This window comes from Mustelus asterias, chromosome 26 (assembly GCF_964213995.1).
Source record: "Mustelus asterias chromosome 26, sMusAst1.hap1.1, whole genome shotgun sequence".
Lineage (NCBI taxonomy): Eukaryota > Metazoa > Chordata > Chondrichthyes > Carcharhiniformes > Triakidae > Mustelus > Mustelus asterias.
Genome location: NC_135826.1, coordinates 36,803,383 through 36,820,862, shown reverse-complemented (window position 1 = coordinate 36,820,862; position 17,480 = coordinate 36,803,383). Strand labels below are relative to the sequence as shown.

The 17,480-nt window shown below is 44.0% G+C and overlaps 1 protein-coding gene across 2 annotated transcripts in view; it reads left to right on the top strand.

The window, feature by feature from the left end:
- Positions 1-17,480, top strand: part of cers4a (ceramide synthase 4a) — a 72,672-nt gene that overhangs the window by 40,593 nt on the left and 14,599 nt on the right. For both annotated transcript variants that reach the window (XM_078198791.1, XM_078198792.1), the window contains exons 3-7: positions 3,385-3,502; positions 8,889-9,007; positions 14,026-14,083; positions 16,714-16,764; positions 17,281-17,373. In XM_078198791.1, coding sequence (XP_078054917.1) covers positions 3,385-3,502; positions 8,889-9,007; positions 14,026-14,083; positions 16,714-16,764; positions 17,281-17,373 — 439 coding nt within the window. The remainder of the gene's footprint in view (positions 1-3,384; positions 3,503-8,888; positions 9,008-14,025; positions 14,084-16,713; positions 16,765-17,280; positions 17,374-17,480) is intronic.

Here is a 17,480-nt window from a genome sequence, read left to right as displayed (position 1 = left end):
TCAATGGAGACTAAAAACAGATACAGTATAAAACCCATGTTGCAGGTTGGTTAAGTTAAAATTGACCTCATGATGTGGTCATGTTCCAGAGAGGCTCAAAAACTGAGAAAGCTGTGGACATTGGGCCCCGAGATAGCTGATTTGCGTGAAGTGGGACTAAGGTATCGACCTATTTTATACAGCTTTATAAAAAAACACTTAAAATAACATTCCAATTTTTTAGTTCCAAACAACATTTCAAGCCACAATGGTGAATTTGATCTCGCCTCTTGATTTTAAATATCTATTATTACTTGGGAACAGTGACAATTAACTGGAACTGCTGATACAATCTTTGAGTTGTTCTTTGGTATTAATACATTCACAGTGGATGGTGAGCTAGAGCATGAATATTGCCTGTTGTGATTCTTATTCTCCACCTCCCTGTCACTTCCAGTTTCAAGAACTCAAGCATCTAAGACAAATACATGTAAAGAGAAAGAGGAGCTTAAAAAAAAACTTAACATTAGAGGAGGAATTAAATAAGGCTAAGTGTCCAAAATCTCTGGCTTACATTCTTTGGTTTTAAGAGATGGCTGCAGAAATGGTAGATGCATTGCTTTCCATCTTTCAGAATATCCTAGATTTGAGAATAGTCTCTATGGATTGGAAGGGAGCAAATGTAACACCACTATTTTTACAAGAGGGAGAGAAAAAAAGAGTATTTGTATGCCAGTTAACCTGACACCATTAACAGGGAAAACGCTGGAATCTATTAGAGACTTGGTAAGATGATATTTAAAACCACTATGATTATGGGTAAAGTCTGCACAGATTTATGAAGGGGAAAATGGATTTTGACAAAGAAGTGGGTGATTTGACGATGTAATTGGCAGAGTAGATTAGGGGGAAGCAGTAGTGGATATGTATAACAAATTTTTTTTTAAAAACATTCAATAAGTGCCATAAGTTGCTAGATGACCAGGACACTCAGGACTGGGGCAATATATTAACACTGATTGAGGATTGTAAAACTGTAGAAAATAGAGTAAGTTAACTAGTCTTTTTTTGGGTTGACAGGCTTTAACTGGTGGAATATTGTAAGGATAACTGTTGGGCCTATAGCTATCTACAATCTTCATCAGCGGCTTGGATAGAGCATAATGTAACCAAGTTTGCTAATGATACAAATGGGAAGGTAAACTGTGAGGAGAACCCAAAGAGAGACAGATGGGCAAGAACATGGCAGATGGAGGTTAATGTGGAGAAGCCTCAAGTTACTCTTTAAAGACAGATAGAAAAGTAGGATATAGGATGGGATATTGGGCCACAAGATCGCTGGCAGGGGCTCAAGATTCGGTGAAATGTGGAAATTGCAAATCTTGCCGGCAAGATCGCGATTTCCAATTTTCGCTGTCCCTCGCCGGCAATGTAATCAAGTTACGTCCATAATGGACAAGAAGCTGATTTCCAGTCATTTCAATAAATTTAAATAATTAAGGTCTTCTTTCGACAAATCTTCTCCCCCCGCCCCCTCAATAGATTTTCATACCTTGCTGATGTGACAACATGTCGAGGTTTACAACAGGTTCACCCAGACGTGAACCTGTTGTGGGGATCCTGCCAGGGGCGCAAAGGTCACTATAGCGCCAGGGAAAAGGGACACAGCCTGACACTGCCCTATAGTGCCAACCTGTGCCAGCGGCAGGCTCCAGGGGGAGCTTTGCATGCAGGAACTCATTTATTTGTGTTTGATGGAGGGAAGTGGACACTGGGGATGCTGGTGCTGATCGGCGGGGGGGAGATGGGGGGAGGGAGACAGGGAGGGGGTTGCTGGGGATGATCAGGTGATGGTGGGTAGAGGGAAGCACTGGATGGGCGCATACCTCCATGTAGGAGCAGGGGCAAGAGATTATTTTTTTCCAGTTATCAGAGCATCCTTTAAAAACAGTATCCTGATTCCCAACTCGAGTCCCGCCTCACCAGACTGACAGTGCAAACCCCACCCACTGTTTCTCTTGGCAGTTAAAGTGTTAAGGTCTGGAGAGAAAACTGGCCAGTGGGACTCTCCAACTCCACTGCCTGTTTTCTCACCAGAACTGACAAATGGTTTCAGAGGAATCCAAGTGCCCCTGTGCACAAACTGCAGCAAGTGAACAGGTATATCGAGCAATTGGTAAACAAGCTTTATTACAAGGGGATTGGAGTACAAGGGTAAATAGTTCTTACTGCGATTCCATAGGGCCTTGGTGAAACCACACCTAGGGTACAGTGGACAGTTTTGATCTCCTTACCCAAGGAAAGATAGATTTGCCTTGGGACTCCAACAAAAGGTTCACGACTCATTCCTGGCATGAGGAGAGATTGAGTAGACTAGGCCTACATTCCCTAAGGTTTAGGGGAATGAGAGATGATCTATTGAAAAATTTAAAATTCTGAAGAGGTTTGACAGGGTGGGAGGGTTTTCCTCTGGCTCGGGAGTCTATAATTAGAAGTCACCATCTCAAAAAAAGGAATCGACCATTTAAAATTGAGATAAGAAATATCTTCACACAAAGAGCTGTGATACTTTGGAATTCTCTACCGCAGGCGTTTGGATGCTCAGTGTGGTGAACCATCGTTGGTTCCCACTGGATAGTGCTGAGCCAGGGGCTGGCCAGGACTACAAGGATGTACATATGTTACTGTTGGGCTGTGCTATTGTTGCTGTTGGGTTAGGGTGGGGTTGTTACACCTTTGTACTGTAGTGTTGTGGCACATCCCAGTCGGGCTCCGCCTCCTGGGAGAGGTATAAGAGTCCCTGCTCTGGCCGGGACCCCTTCAGTCTGGGATAGTGTATATAAGTTCTGGTAGCTTCGTTAACAGTAAATAAAAGCCTTTCATTTACTGAGCTTCAAGCCTCGTGTCTGAATAGCACATCACTCAGTCATTGAATATATCCAATTCTGAGATCAATAGACTTTTGAATTCCTGGGGAATTGAGGGATACTGGGGATAGTGTGGGAAGGTGTAGCTAAAGTAGGAGATTAGTCATGATCCTGTTGAATGGTGGAGAAGGTTCAAAAGGCCTGAATGGCCTGCGCCTCCTGTTCCATGTGTTCTTGTGTTGTTGTCCACCTTGTGTTGGTCATCCATTGGACCTTTGAGGAATTTGAAGTATTGGGCAGCTTGTGGTTGTGCTGACTATTTCCATGTCAATGCAGCAAATATTCATGTAACACCATCAGGATTTAACTGAAGAAGCAACTGCTGTTCCGTGAGTAGCACAAACTGTCTCTGATCTCGTGGCAGTTAAAAATGGTGAAACTTTTAACCCAGCACTCTGCTGTTTCTCAGTATATATGTTAGACTACTACTAATCAAAGTATTTACATTGATCCTTTCTTCCCTTCTCTGCTTATTCAGGTTTATTGCTTTACCTTTGAGCAGACATATGGGTGTCAAGGTGAAATCCAGAAGGATAGCACCTCCTCAGCCTACTTTGGAGAAGGTGTATACAACACAGAGCACATGTCCTAAGGAGGTGAGCGAGTATATTCTTTCTCATTCCAACGTGGGATGGGAGGGACTTGCAGCTCAAAATACAATTCAGTACTTTCCCAATAAGTTTCACAGCAAATGGGCAGTTTTCATCAGGTAACCGGCATCTCCTGTGATCTTTATCGATGATATGAATAGGTTAGAATGGCACAGGACAATGATTACCTTTTATACTATTGTGCGTTCGTATCAGATATTTCCTGAAACCACCTGTCCATTCACAAAAATGGGAAAGCCTCATTCAAACTAAAATCCAAGTCATATTTACTGCCAAACAATGTAATTGTACAGAAAATTAATTAGCAATATTAAATTTGACTTGCACCATATTTTAACTGTCCTTCGGTTGTGGGGTGGGTAGGCGGGGATGGAATAAAGTAAAAGTCCAAAATGTTTAAAGGACTCTGTGGATGTGACATGGGCAGCAAGTTTCAAAGGGCCACACTGTTTTGGGGAGAGATGGCAGTATATTGGTAATGTCACGAAACGAGTAACCCAGAGGCTCAGACTAATCGTACTATGGTAGTTGGTGGAATTTAAAATTCAATTAATAAATCTGGAATTTAGACCATAAGATACCATAAGATATTGGGCTATTCAGCTCATCGAGGTACTCTGCCACTCAATCATGGCCGATATGATTCTCATCCCCATTCTCCTGCCTTCTCTTTACAGCTAATCTCAGTTGTTATGGTGCAAATTGATGTTGTAACTGTGTTAGTTTTGATTTTTAATTCTGCATTCAACCAATTATACTGATTTACCAGAACCTCCCTTCTTCAAGGTATTTTCCATGATGCTTCCTAAAAAATACTTCTGATGCTTAAAGTTCACCAAGTTTTAACTGGAGAGCAACTTTTGCTCAGTTTGCTTTTTCAAGTTTGTCCTTTAGGCAGTTCAAATCCTCAATCAAATGTTCCACTTTTCCTGACTGATTCTCAGCTGTTCCCATCAGTTCTCTCTTTTTCATTCACACACACCTCTTTCAGGTGTGAAAGTTGACTTTCTACATTATGTGGATTTCCCTTCAGTTGTTTGTTATCTGCAATAAGGGTCTCATTTTCTTCCACAGTGGTTTCCACAAGTTTAAGATCATGACCAACTGCCTGTTGCAATACAGTTAATCACAGTGGCACAGTGGTTAACATTGCTGCCTCACCTGGGTTCAATTCCTGGCTTGGGGTCACTGTCTGTGTGGAGTTTGCACATTCTCCCCAGGTCTGCGTGGGTTTCCTCTGGATGCTCTGGTTTCCTCCCACAGTCCGAAAGAAGATATGCTGGTTAATGCATTGGCCGTGTTAAATTCTCCCTCAGTGCACCCGAACAGGCACCAGAGTGTGGCGACGAGGGAATTTTCACAGTAACTTCATTGCAGTGTTAATGTAAGCTTACTTGAGACACTAATAAATAAATTTAACTTAACAGTTGTCATCGCATTGCTGCCTCCACAAACCAAATCATTACTTTGCATGAAATCTATTCCTCCAATAAGTAATTTAGGAATAATTCCCATTGTAACAATTCCATTTACAAAATTACTTCTTAACTTAACTTTACATAAAGAAGCAGATTCATCCCTTCCATTAATACCTCATACTAATATATACTCCTTTATAAAACTTCCTGGAATACAAATTGTATCATCCGCTACCATTAATGATTACTCTGCTCCTGTATCTCAAAATTTTAATTTATTTACTTACTTCTCCCTCTGAAACGAAACACCCAGGACCTCCTCCGAAGACCTGACTTCCTTCACCAACATTTAAATAATTTTCTGAATCATTTTAGAGACCTATCCCCCTTTTCTTATTGATTCTGAAAAGAGCGTGTTTCAAGTGTACCACTGCTACAGTTGTAACAGCCATTTCCTTTTCAGATACTGCCTTTCCTGCTACTGCAACTGGTCTTCCATTTAATTTCCAAATAACCTGCCCTAATATGTCCCACTTTGTTATGATGGAAACACCTAGGTCTCTGAATGTCACTTCCACTCTCAGCATCTTCACTTCTGATTGTGGTGAAATTTTCTGACCATTCTCAACTGTTCCATCTCTTTCTTGACTATTTCTCCTTCCCACTTCTATCCTTCTCGTGTTTAAAATGGTGATTTGAAAAAATATTTGATTCTATGGATCAGTTCATAATCATCAGGTAACTCTGTTGCCTATCTGACTGTTTTAACCTTTTGTTCCTCAACATGCATTCTAATAACCAAAGGGAGTGAATCTTTAAATTATTCTTTTAAAAAAATCCCTCGCTAAAGTTTAGTTTTATCATTTGTCTAGTATGAATCTAACTATAGGTTTTACATTTCTAGATGCAGAAACATTAAACCCACTTAAAGTGTTAGCGTGGATTGAGGATTGGCTATCTAACAGAAAGCAGAGAGTCGGAATAAATGGGTGCTTTTCCGGTTGGCAATCAGTGACTAGTGGCGTGCCGCAGGGATCGGTGCTGGGGCCTCAACTATTTACCATATACATAGACGATCTGGAGGAGGGCACTGAGTGTAGGGTAACAAAGTTTGCGGATGACACAAAGATGAGTGGGAAAGCAAGTTGCGTGGAGGACACAGAGTCTGCAGAGAGATTTGGATAGGCTAAGTGAGTGGGCAAGGATCTGGCAGATAGAGTATAACGTTGGTAAGTGAGAGGTTATCCACTTTGGAAGGAATAATAGTAAAATTGACTATTATTTAAACGGTGAAAAATTACAACATGCTACTGTACAGAGAGACCTGGGGGTCCTTGTGCATGAATCACAAAAACTCAGTTTGCAGGTGCAGTAGGTAATCAAGAAGGCAAATGGAATGTTGGCCTTTATCGCGAGAGGGATGCAGTATAAAAGCAGGGAGGTCATGCTGCAACTGTACAGGGTACTGGTGAAGCCGCACCTAGAGTACTGTGTACAATTTTGGTCCCCTTATTTAAAAAAGGATATATTAGCTTTGGAGGGGGTACAGAGAAGGTTCACCAGGTTGATTCCAGAGATGAGGGGGTTAGCTAATGAGGAGAGATTGAGTAGACTGGGCCTGTATTCGTTGGAGTTTAGAAGGTTGAGGGGAGATCTTATAGAGACATATAAGATAATGAAGGGGCTAGACAGGGTAGAAGCAGCGAGGTTATTTCCACTTACAATGGAAACAAGAACTAGGGGGCATAGCCTCAAAATACAGGGGAGTCAATTTAGAACAGAGTTGAGGAGGAACTTCTTCTCCCAGAGGATAGTGAATCTTTGGAATTCTCTGCCCAATGAAGCAGTAGATGCTACCTCGTTAAATGTGTTTAAGTCACAGATAGATAGATTTTTAACCATTAAGGGAATTAAGGGTCATGGGGAGCGGGCGGGTAAGTGGAACTGAACCCACTATCAGATCAGCCATGATCTTATTGAATGGCGGAGCAGGCTTGAGGGGCTAGATGGCCTACTCCTGCTACTATTTCTTATGTTCTTAAACATTAGAAATAAGGTACAGTTTTACCAATACAAATATAAATCCCTTAAAACTAGCTGTTTTCCTAACACCATAATGGTGACCACAAAACTATCATCGATTGTTGTAAAAACCCATTTGGTGTCACTGATGTCCTTTTGGGAAGGAATTCTGCCATCCCTGCCTGGTCGGGTCTACAGGTGACACCTGGCCCACAACAATGTGGTTGACCCTTGATGCTGTCTGAAATGGCCTAGCAAACCATTCCGTTCAAGGGCAATTGGGAATGGACAACAAATGCTGGCCTTGTCAGCGACGTCCAAATCCTATTGAAGGAAATAGGCGGCCAGCTGGAGAACTTGAACACCAGCGCTACTCAGATCAACAAATGGAGAACCGAGGTACACCAGGGAACAAGCAGCACTTGGGCAAACATGGGATGGTGGATGATTGGCTCCAAAAGGAGGCCCCAACACGCCAAAAAATCATTGCTAACTGTACAAGTCTGTAGGATATCCAGCGATTCGACGAGATACTCCGCAAATGGCGGTTGTGGGAAAATATGTAGAGGGTGTGGTGCACTTTTACAACATCTTTTACTGAACAGCAGAAGTATTAATTAACCTGTAGCTGATGTACGGGGACTTTCATCTGTGGTTTATACTGTTTAATACTTGTCACATTTCCTGCCTGGTGAGGATTTCAAACCTAGCTCTGTTCTATAAATTATTCACTTCCCATGTCCCTGGCTGGTAACCTGATCCTACTGGAGCTGAATTCCATGCGAGAATGGGAACTTGTACAAAAGAGGGAGTGTAAGACTGGCATTCTGCCACCTGTCCCACACAGTATCTGGCTTTGACTTTTGATGACTCCTAGCTTTGAATTGACCTGTTTTTTAATATCGAAGAGCAGCCAGATGTCATCCTGTAGCCTATACCCTCCGGGCCCAGGATTGCTGGGATGCTGGAATTCCATAAAAACACGGTGAGCCTGTGACACAGGTTCCTGCTTATCACATGGTATCAAACAAATATTTATGCAACTTGCTGACTGTGGTCAAAATTGAGCCCACCCTGCTGGGTCTGAGCCTCCATCAGAATGGGGCATCTTGCCGATCCACTTGTTGAACGAATTTGACCGAAACGAAGTTAGAAAAGCCGAGGATTGAATTTTTCTTTTGTAAAAGGTCTGTCCGCAACTTGGAGAAGAAGTAATTCTAATAGCAAGACCCTTCATTAGAAATCACACAAGCACTCTGCTGAAACGTGGACCAGGTTTTTCTCTTGTAACTTGATTTCTGAGATCATTTTTGATACAAGGTAGTGTTGTCCATTCTCCTGGGAAACACTTACCCAAAGCAAGACAGGTAACATGGTGGCACAGTGGTTAGCACTGCTGCCTCATAGCGCCGGGGACCCTGGTATGATTCCTGGCTTGGGTCACTGTCTGTGCGGAGTTCCCCCCCGTGTCTGCGTGGGTTTCCTCCGGGTGCTCCAGTTTCCTCCCACAGTCCAAAAGGCATGCTGGTTACGTGCATTGGCCATGCTAAATTCTCCTAACTCCATCCTCTCTTCTGTCAACACATTCTACAAAATTCGTGCTCCTCCACCTCCAACTGAGATGAAAATTATTTGGTTTATCATTGTCACATATTTTGAGATACAGTGAAAAGTATTGTTTTTTGCGCTCAATACAGACAAAACATACTGTTCAGAGAGTACAGTAAAATAAGCGTTGAAAAGCCAATTTGGGTTTTTTTCTGAATGCTTTTGGAGAAGCTATTTAAGGGTGGACAGTACTGCCTGACTGAGGCTGCTGCCTGACTGAAGCTATGCTGTGGTGTAAATAACTGCTTGCTGGCACAAGCTGTGTATTTGTGAGATTGAGCAAGCAAGGTTGATCAGTGTGCTTTGCTGTCTGTTTATTGCAGAGTGATCTCCTTGCCCTTTCCAAGCAGTGTGACATCTCGATGCAGCAGGTGGAGATATGGTTTCGGCATCGGAGAAATCAGGACAGACCCAGCATCACCCAGAAATTCTGTGAAGCCAGGTGAGGATGAATTAAACCAAGTTCCTCCTAATTTCCAACACCGAGATGGCTCCAAAAAATCAGCATTGAATAATTCTGAGATCGTGGAGTTTGTTCTGTTGTGGAAATGCTGCTTTTCCTTTGCCTGGTGTATATTTTTTACATTTTGTTTCTAACTGTGTTTGAGAATTATTTTGCAAAGCGCTCACTTAGAGTAAATGCACCATCCAGTTTGGGGGTGGGACTTGGTGTGGGACAAAATCACATGGCGGGACAATGCCAGGTTCCATCCATGCTGAGTTAGTGATGACCATTTGCCTTGGTGCACTGGGTTTTGGAAAAGGTTAAGGGAGGGAAGGCAATCACTGGGGAGTTCTTACCAACCAACTCTACAACGTTGCTCATCTCCACACCTGCCTCAGCCCATCTTCTGAAACTAGCCATGAGGTATTGAACTGCGATTACGCCTGGCTGCCGTGCAGGCCGAGGTAGATCAGAAAGATCCCGTGGTGTTTTTTTTTAAGAGGAGTACAATATTCCCAGTGTTTTAACAAACGACCCTCCCTTGTCCAGTAAATAATAAAACATTAACAGACCATTCATCCCATTACTGTTTGTGGGATCTTGCTGTGCAAATAAATGGCTGTCAACTTTGTCTGGAAGGTGAAGGTCATTGCATTTCAGAATGGATTATTCTCACTGGCATGCTTGAGGAGGTGACAAATGATGTATTTCTTATTGAATTTCAAACTGCTAATTCCCAAATTTCCAATCCAATGAAATATGTCTGTTTGAAGTACTGTGTCCAATAACTTGTCTGGCATTGTCTTTTTAGTGACAACCAAGTTCGAGGTATTAGCCCAATAAATATTTATTGGATCTGTGCTGATAGATTTTTGAAAAGGTGATTGCATACCTATTATGGAAGAAAAAGAAATCCCAGCACTTTATCAAAGAGGGATGATGAGATGATTGGACTGAAGAATAAGGCGAGTGTTAAGGGCAGCAAGTGTAGACAGTAATATAATATCCAGGGAAGTCAATTATATCTGTCTGTTCTTGCAGAGCAAGATTACAATAATGAGCAATCTGAAGATGTGAGATTCACAAATGGGCTTACTCAATTAATTAGATTAAGCCTATTTTTGGCAAGGCTCTTTCAAGATGGATTTATTTATTTTTATTTAGTCACAAGTAGGCTTACATTAACACTGCAATGAAATTACTGTGAAAATTTTGTAGTCGCCACATTCCAGCACCTGTTTGGGAACACGGAGGGTGAATTTAGCATGGCCAATGCACCTAACCAGCGCGTCTTTCGGACTGTGGGACGAAACTAGAGCATCCGGAGGAAACCCATGCAGGCTCTGCACAGGAAGTGACCCAGGCCGGGAATCGAACCCAGGTCCCTGGAGCTGTGAGGCAGCAATGCTCTAACCACTGTGCCACCATGCTGCCCTTCTACACTTTGGTTCTGTGGGGTGGCGAGTGTTCAGCAGGAGGCCAGCCTTCCAGGTGTTTATTGGGAGATATTTTGCTTTCTGCTTCTGGGGAAAAGGTTGCACGCTCTCCACTGAGTGCAATAGAAATTGTGTTAAATTCAAGAAGAAAGGAAGCTGCAATTCATGGTAAGGTGGAGAAGCTATGTCTGCTGAGAGCACAGAGGGAAGCAGGGTCCTGGGGATTGAGAGAGAGCAGAGGCTGGGGGGTGGTGCTGTTGAGGGTGCAGATTCGGATGTAGGGTCAAGGGGAGATGTGAGTGCGATGGAAACGGAATGGCTGGGAATGCAGGGGTTCAGAGCGAGACATCATTGGTGGGAGGCAGGACGCTGCGCGGGGGGAGGATTTTGTGCTGGGAGTGGGGGTGAGTGGCTCTAGGTCATGGGTTGAGGACGCTGGGACCACAGAAGTCAGGATGAGGGGTGGGGGGGGGGGGGGGGGGAAAGGTGGTAGTGGTGGGGGAGGAGTGTGAGCAGGATTGGGTAATGGATACTGTAAGACAGTTTGACGGTCCCGAACAGGATGATGGGGTTAAAGGAGCTGAACATGGTGGGGAGCAGCATCATGGGGGCTGAGTGAGCGGGTGTGGGGATCGTTGGGGTGACTGGCTGGAATCTGAAATCAATAGATGCTGACTCGTTGTGTGTTTTCTCAGTTTTGCACAGTTCCTCATTCTGTTTAGAGAAATGTAAGCAGGCGTATAAAGAGTGAAACCAAAAGAGAAAATTCTGGAAAATCTCAGCAGGTCTGGCAGCCCCTGTAAGGAGAGGAAAGAGCTGACGTTTCGAGTCCAGATGACCCTTTGTCAAAGCTAAAAGGCATAGAAAGTGGGAGGTATTTATACTGCAGAGTGAGGGAATGAAAGATGAGTCATAGCCACAGAAACCAGGGGAAAAGACTAATAGCTATCCAGAGAGAGAATAAAGGGTGTGAATGGCCAAACGGCAGAGAAGCTAAAATGAAGATGTTGGTGGTTGGGGCCGGGGGCGGGGGTGGGTGGGGGGGGGGTTGAGGGGTGAAATGGATGGGACAGAGGTAAAATTTAGAAAAGGGGAAACAAAGGGGGGAGAAAAGGTAAGGGAAGGGGGATAAAGTAGGGGGAAAGAGTGGGGGGGGGGGAAAGAAAAATGAAGAAAGACAATAAAGAAATAAAAGGTAGAGAACAGTAAATAAATTAAATAAAATAGAATGAAAACAAAGGGGACTGAGGTGGGGTAGAGCAAATCATCTGAAGTTGTTGAATTTGATGTTGAGACCGGAAGGCTGTAAAGTGTCCAGCCAGAAGACGAGATGCTGTTCCTCCAGTTTGCGTTGAGCTTCACTGGAACATTGCAGCAGGCCAAGGACAGACATGTGGGCATGGGAGCAGGATTGTGTGTTAAAATGGCAGCAACCGGAAGGTCAGGATCCTGATTGCGCAGAGACCGAAGGTGCTCAGCAAAGCGATCACCCAGTCTACGCTTGGTCTCTCCGATATAGAGGAGACCACATTGGGAGCAGCGAATGCAATAGACCAAATTGAAAGAGGTTTAAGTGAAACACTGCTTAACCTGGAATGAATGTTTTGGACCTTGGATGGTGAGCATAGAAGAGGTAAAGGGACAGGTGTTACACCTCCTGCGATTGCATGGGAAGGTGCCATGAGTGACGGGAGAGGTGTTGGGTATAATGGGGGAGTGGACTAAATTATCCCAGAGGGAACAGTCTGTGTGGAATGCTGGCAGAGGGAGTGAAGGGAAGATGTGTTTGGTGGTGGCATCACGTGAAAATGGCGGAGGATTATGCTTTGCATGGGGAGGCTGGTGGGGTGAAATGTGAGAACAAGAGGAACTCCATCCTTGTTCTGGGAGGGAGGGGAGGGGGTGAGGGCCTTGGTGCGGGAGGTGGGCTGCACGCTGTTGAGGGCCCTGTCGACAACTGAAGATGAGAATCCACGGTTGAGGAAAAAGGAGCACATATTAGAAGCGCCACTTTGGAAAGTGGCATCATCGGAACAAAAGCGACGGAGGCGAAGGAGCTGAGAGAAAGGGAGTCCTTACAGGATGTGGGATGTGAAGAGCTGTAGTCCAGGTAGCTGTGGGAGTCAGTGGGCTTGTAATGGATTTTGGTCGATGGTCTATTGCTGGAAATGGAGACAGAAAGGTCAAGGAAGGGAAGGGAAATGTCTGAGATGGACCAGGTGAAGGTGATGGAGGGGTTGAAACTGGAAGCGAAGTTGATGAACTTTTCGAGGTCTGCACAAGAGCATGAAGCGGCACCAAAATAGTTATTGATGTGTCGGTAAAGGAGTTGTGAGAGTGGACCTGGGTAGGCCTGCAACAAGGAATGTTCCACATACCCCATAAAAAGACAGAGACTCTTTATCCTGTAGAAAGAGTGACTTGTACACAAAGGAAGCTTTGAACTTGACTATGCCACATACAATGTTAAGAGCTCTTGGGTGTGGTGTGATTGTCTGTAAGTATGTCATTGAGGAAAATTCTTTGAATTGGATTGTACTAAGCAGTATATGATTGAGTCACACGGGGCAAGAGAGCCACAGATTTCATCCCTAGCCGTAACTTTGACAGATCAATGCAAGCATGGTATTAAGATACTAAGTTTGACACCAACCAGTCTGTATAATAAATTCCCACACCTGATTATTATTCTGTGACTCCAATGCTGGAAAATGTGTCCACGTCTGGCTAACTTGTCGTAACTGGCGACATGAATTAGGAACTGGAGGACACTAGCTGAACATGAACCTAAACCCCAGTGGGAGTTTACACTTGGGGGTATTGTAGCCTGGAGAGGATCAGTACCTTCAGGAGAGAAATATCATGTAGCAAATTTTCCCGTCTGCTGTACAAGAGTCTTACGGCTGGGTTGGTTTATCTGTGTTCTTTCATCAACAAAACATCTGCAAAATTGCCAAGTCCCGGGTCGACCCACCCAATGCAACCAAAACTCCCTCAATTGCTATTACAGTCTGCAATCCCTCTGTATCAATCCACCTAAACCCCACAAGCTTAATTGCAATTTGATCATGTTACCTGGGGTAAACATGCATGGAAAGATTTGGAAAGGTAAGAATGACATGGGTAAAAGAATATTGAAGGGTAATGGAGAATATCACTCTTGTGGTTTTCATGGGAAGACCAACAATTGATCTCGATCCTACCATCAATGAGTGGTAGAGGAAGGAACGAAAGGAAAATGTGGGTATAGGCCAGTGAGGGAATTATTGTTTCCGTTTCTGATATGTTTTTAGTAGCTAAAGCTTTTGCATTGTCAAGACACAAAAGGGAGAGAAATCACATTTGTGGTCTCTGTATCATATCATTGAAGTTTCCAGATTGTCCCTTCAAGATTCTGACTATTTCCCCACCTGGTATAGATCATATGTAAAGTAGGGGCCATGAAACGGTCTGCTTAATATTTATTAGCAAAGATTTAAGAAGGAGTAAAGGGGCTTTTTCCTTTTGCTTTACTTTTGACACCTCGTGTTTCTGAGTCCCAGCCTGAGATCGCTCACATCTTCTCCTTCTCTGTTGCAGTTGGAGGTTTGCGTTTTACCTGCTTGCTTTTGTTGCTGGTCTCTGTGTACTCCTTGATGTAAGTATAAATCCTCCCTGTTTGACTGCATTGTTAGCTGTGTTGGAAAGAAGCCCAGGCTTCAAAGGGCTTGGCAGACAATTCCTCGCACCCGTTTCTCTTGTTGGGATTGCTATGGAGACCAGAACTGCTGCTGCTGATTATTTTTACAGCGTGACAGAGTTTGTTGATAGCCAGCCGCATCCCAGTGAGACTCCTAATGTTTCAATGGCAGGATGTTGGAGAAGGAAATCTCAGGCTTACGGTGATGTTCTGAGCTTCCATAGAAGTTCCTGCAGTGTAGATGGAGACCAATCGGCCCATCGAGTCCACACCGACTCTTCGAAAGAGCATCTTCCCAGGCTCACCCTCTCCCACCCTATCCTTGTAACAGTGTGTATTTAATATGGCCAATCCACCTAACCAGCACATCTTGTGGAAGGAAATTGGAGCACCCGGAAGAAATCCACACAGACATGGGGAGAATGTGCAAACGTCACGCAGACAGTCGCCCAAGGCTGTAATCGAACCCAGGTCTCTGGCATTGTGAGGCAGCAGCACTAACCACTGTGCCGCCCCAAAACAGTGAAAGCTCAAGCTCCAAATGGCTTTGGACTACCAGCTTTCCGGTTAACAGCCGAACTCACTGACCAATTGAGCCACAGAGATTGAAATGCCCATGAGGCATTTTATCATAATTCTGTTTTACTGCAGTTTTAACTGTCTGTACTTTAGTATAAAGTTCAAATTGGTTGCCAGATAAGAGATGTTTTGCATTAAACTGTGGATAGAGAACCATTTTAGTGCCCGTTTTCAACAGCAAAGACCATATTTATGGCAGGTGATTTGAAGTGCACTGATTTGATTAATTTACTCAGCAATGATCCAGAGGGGCTAACTTCCCCTGGACAATTGCACTGGGCTGGGGAATCGTCCGACAAAGCAATTTAAATCACTAACTTTGGTTAGTTCTGGCAATTTTACACTGAAAGTTAATCTGAAAGAGTTAAAAGAAATAAGAGCATTTATAACTTCAGCGCAACTATTTTAAACAGCTGGATGGAGCCCTGCACAGGATACCCTCCTCCGCACTCTGGACCATCAACCCCCAGGATATATCCAAACCCAGCCACAATGAACTCCCTCACCACCTCCCTCCCAATCTGCAGGCCCAGCTCGAAGTCACCCCCCACCCCCCCACCCCCCCCCCACCTCACCCGGCTCGCCAACCAGAGCAGACCCCCCCCCCCCAAATTCCATGCACTTAGCTGGGCACTTACCTTCTCCCTGGCCTGTCAGGTTCACTGGGCTCTGGTAAAAAGGGGGCACAGCCTCCCTACGCTCGCTGGATTTGCATCATATTGGAATTTGCGGGGTTGTCTTCACTGCAGGTCCCCAGCAGCTCCAGCCAGCCAAGGTTTGAACAATGTTTTCCACAGTTGGTAAGTGCGCTTTGAACTCTTGTGAGTTTGTGTGGCTCAGTTAAATGCAGATGTTACCAAGCCTGCAACCGTGGGATTTGTGAGCCCACTTCTGTTGGGTGTTGCACAGAATTTAAGAGTTTGTTCCGTCACAACCACACCATGTGAGTACATCCAATAATGTAAATTTTCTAATTGGGTGACTGACTGTAGTTTGCACAAAAAAAGTGTGGATGCAAGAAAAGTTCCATTCTGATCTCCCAAAGCTCTCTTCAGGCCAACTTGCTTCTCAGTGGAGGGGAAGGTTTTACTACAGATCTCCCAGCTCTCAGTACCTAAGCTGCTTCTCATCCAACAAGGGGGTAGGTGGCCCTGTCTCCTGTTCTCCCTGCTCTACTTATACACACCTCTCAGAAGATGCTCATGAACTAACATGATGTGGAGATGCCGGCCTTGGACTGAGGTGGGCACAGTAAGAAGTCTCACAACACCCAGGTTAAAGTCCAGCAGGTTTATTTGGAATCACGAGCTTTCAGAGCGCTGCTGCTTCATCAGGTGAGTCACTCACCTGATGAAGGAGCAGTGGTCCGAAAGCTCGTGATTCCAAATAAACCTGTTGGACTTTAACCTGGTGTTGTGAGACTTCTTAATGAATTAACATGACAAAGGCTTGTTTGAATTCTTTGCTATAGGGGATATCAAAAGGGGAGCAAAGGAGGGAAAGACCATTGCTGTTTTGAAAGGTTTTCTGGATTTTTAGGGATACAAAGGGCTTTTGAGTAATGCACCCTCTAAGATGCACAACTCAAATCTTTAAGTTACTGGTGTGTGGCTATGTAAGGGCCCATGCACTTGATCAGTTGTGCACCAAGAGGAAAGAGTATGTTATTCTTCAGCATAATCACGTGCAACAGTAGCCAAGGTTCCAGCATGGACCCAGTTGATTGTAACGAGTTTTAATGCTTCAATTGTTAGGTTCTTGCTGAACAGGAATGCGTCTAACAAGTGAAAGGTCTGGCTGCAATGAGAAATCCAAAATTGGTTACAGAAATACAAAAGTTGAAACGGGGAACCAGGTCATTTTTGCCCATCCACCTTTCCCCCCTCGATGCTAGCAAATAGTTCTAATTGTATTTATTTCCTCTGTTCCTATATCCCTTTATCAACATCTTCGCCCACCTATCCTGTCAGCTTGTCAGTCATCACAATATACTTGTCTTTTGTTTACAGAAACCGTGGTTCTGGGATCAGAAGGAGTGTTGGAAAGGATACCCTCAGCAAGTATGTACTGGCTGTGTTTCCAAAGTAAATATTAGATCCAAAGAGCGATGCTTAAACTGGCCCAACAATCCTCTTGTGGGCAGACGAACCCCAGCAATATTTTCAGCATGTTCAATTGATATTGTTAATCCGCTTTTAGTGCTATGGGCAATGAGACCAACAGGATTACTCTATAGAGAGCTGACCCGCACTTGGGCTGAATAGCTGCCTCTATGTATGAACTAGGATGGTCCCAACAGCTCACTGCAACTTGATCTAATCTGCAGAAAAGATAAAAAATTGAATTCCTGCACCATGATTGTAATTGTAAAGCATTACTTCCTGATTGTTCCCCTCTCCTGAAACATAGGCGATTAGATTTAGTTCTTGTACTTGGTTCAGTGCTTAAAACCTGTTTTGTTTTCTTGCATGTGTTCCTTTTTATATAAAATACATTTGTGTGTTGTATCTCTTGCTCTTATCTTGGTTTCAGTTTTTAGCCTATTTTCCTTTCTCAAGTTCCTGCTTCTGTTTCAGGTGTTGCTGCCCTCCCAGTATTGGTACTATACGGTAGAACTTGCTTTCTACTGGTCCCTCCTCTTCAGGGTCTCGTTGGATGTGAAGAGGAAAGTAAGTGACTCCCTGATCCATTACTGATCAACGTTAACATCTTATCAACAATCGTAACTTGTATTTAAAAAGCACCTTCAACGTAAGACAGCCCAAGAAACTTTACA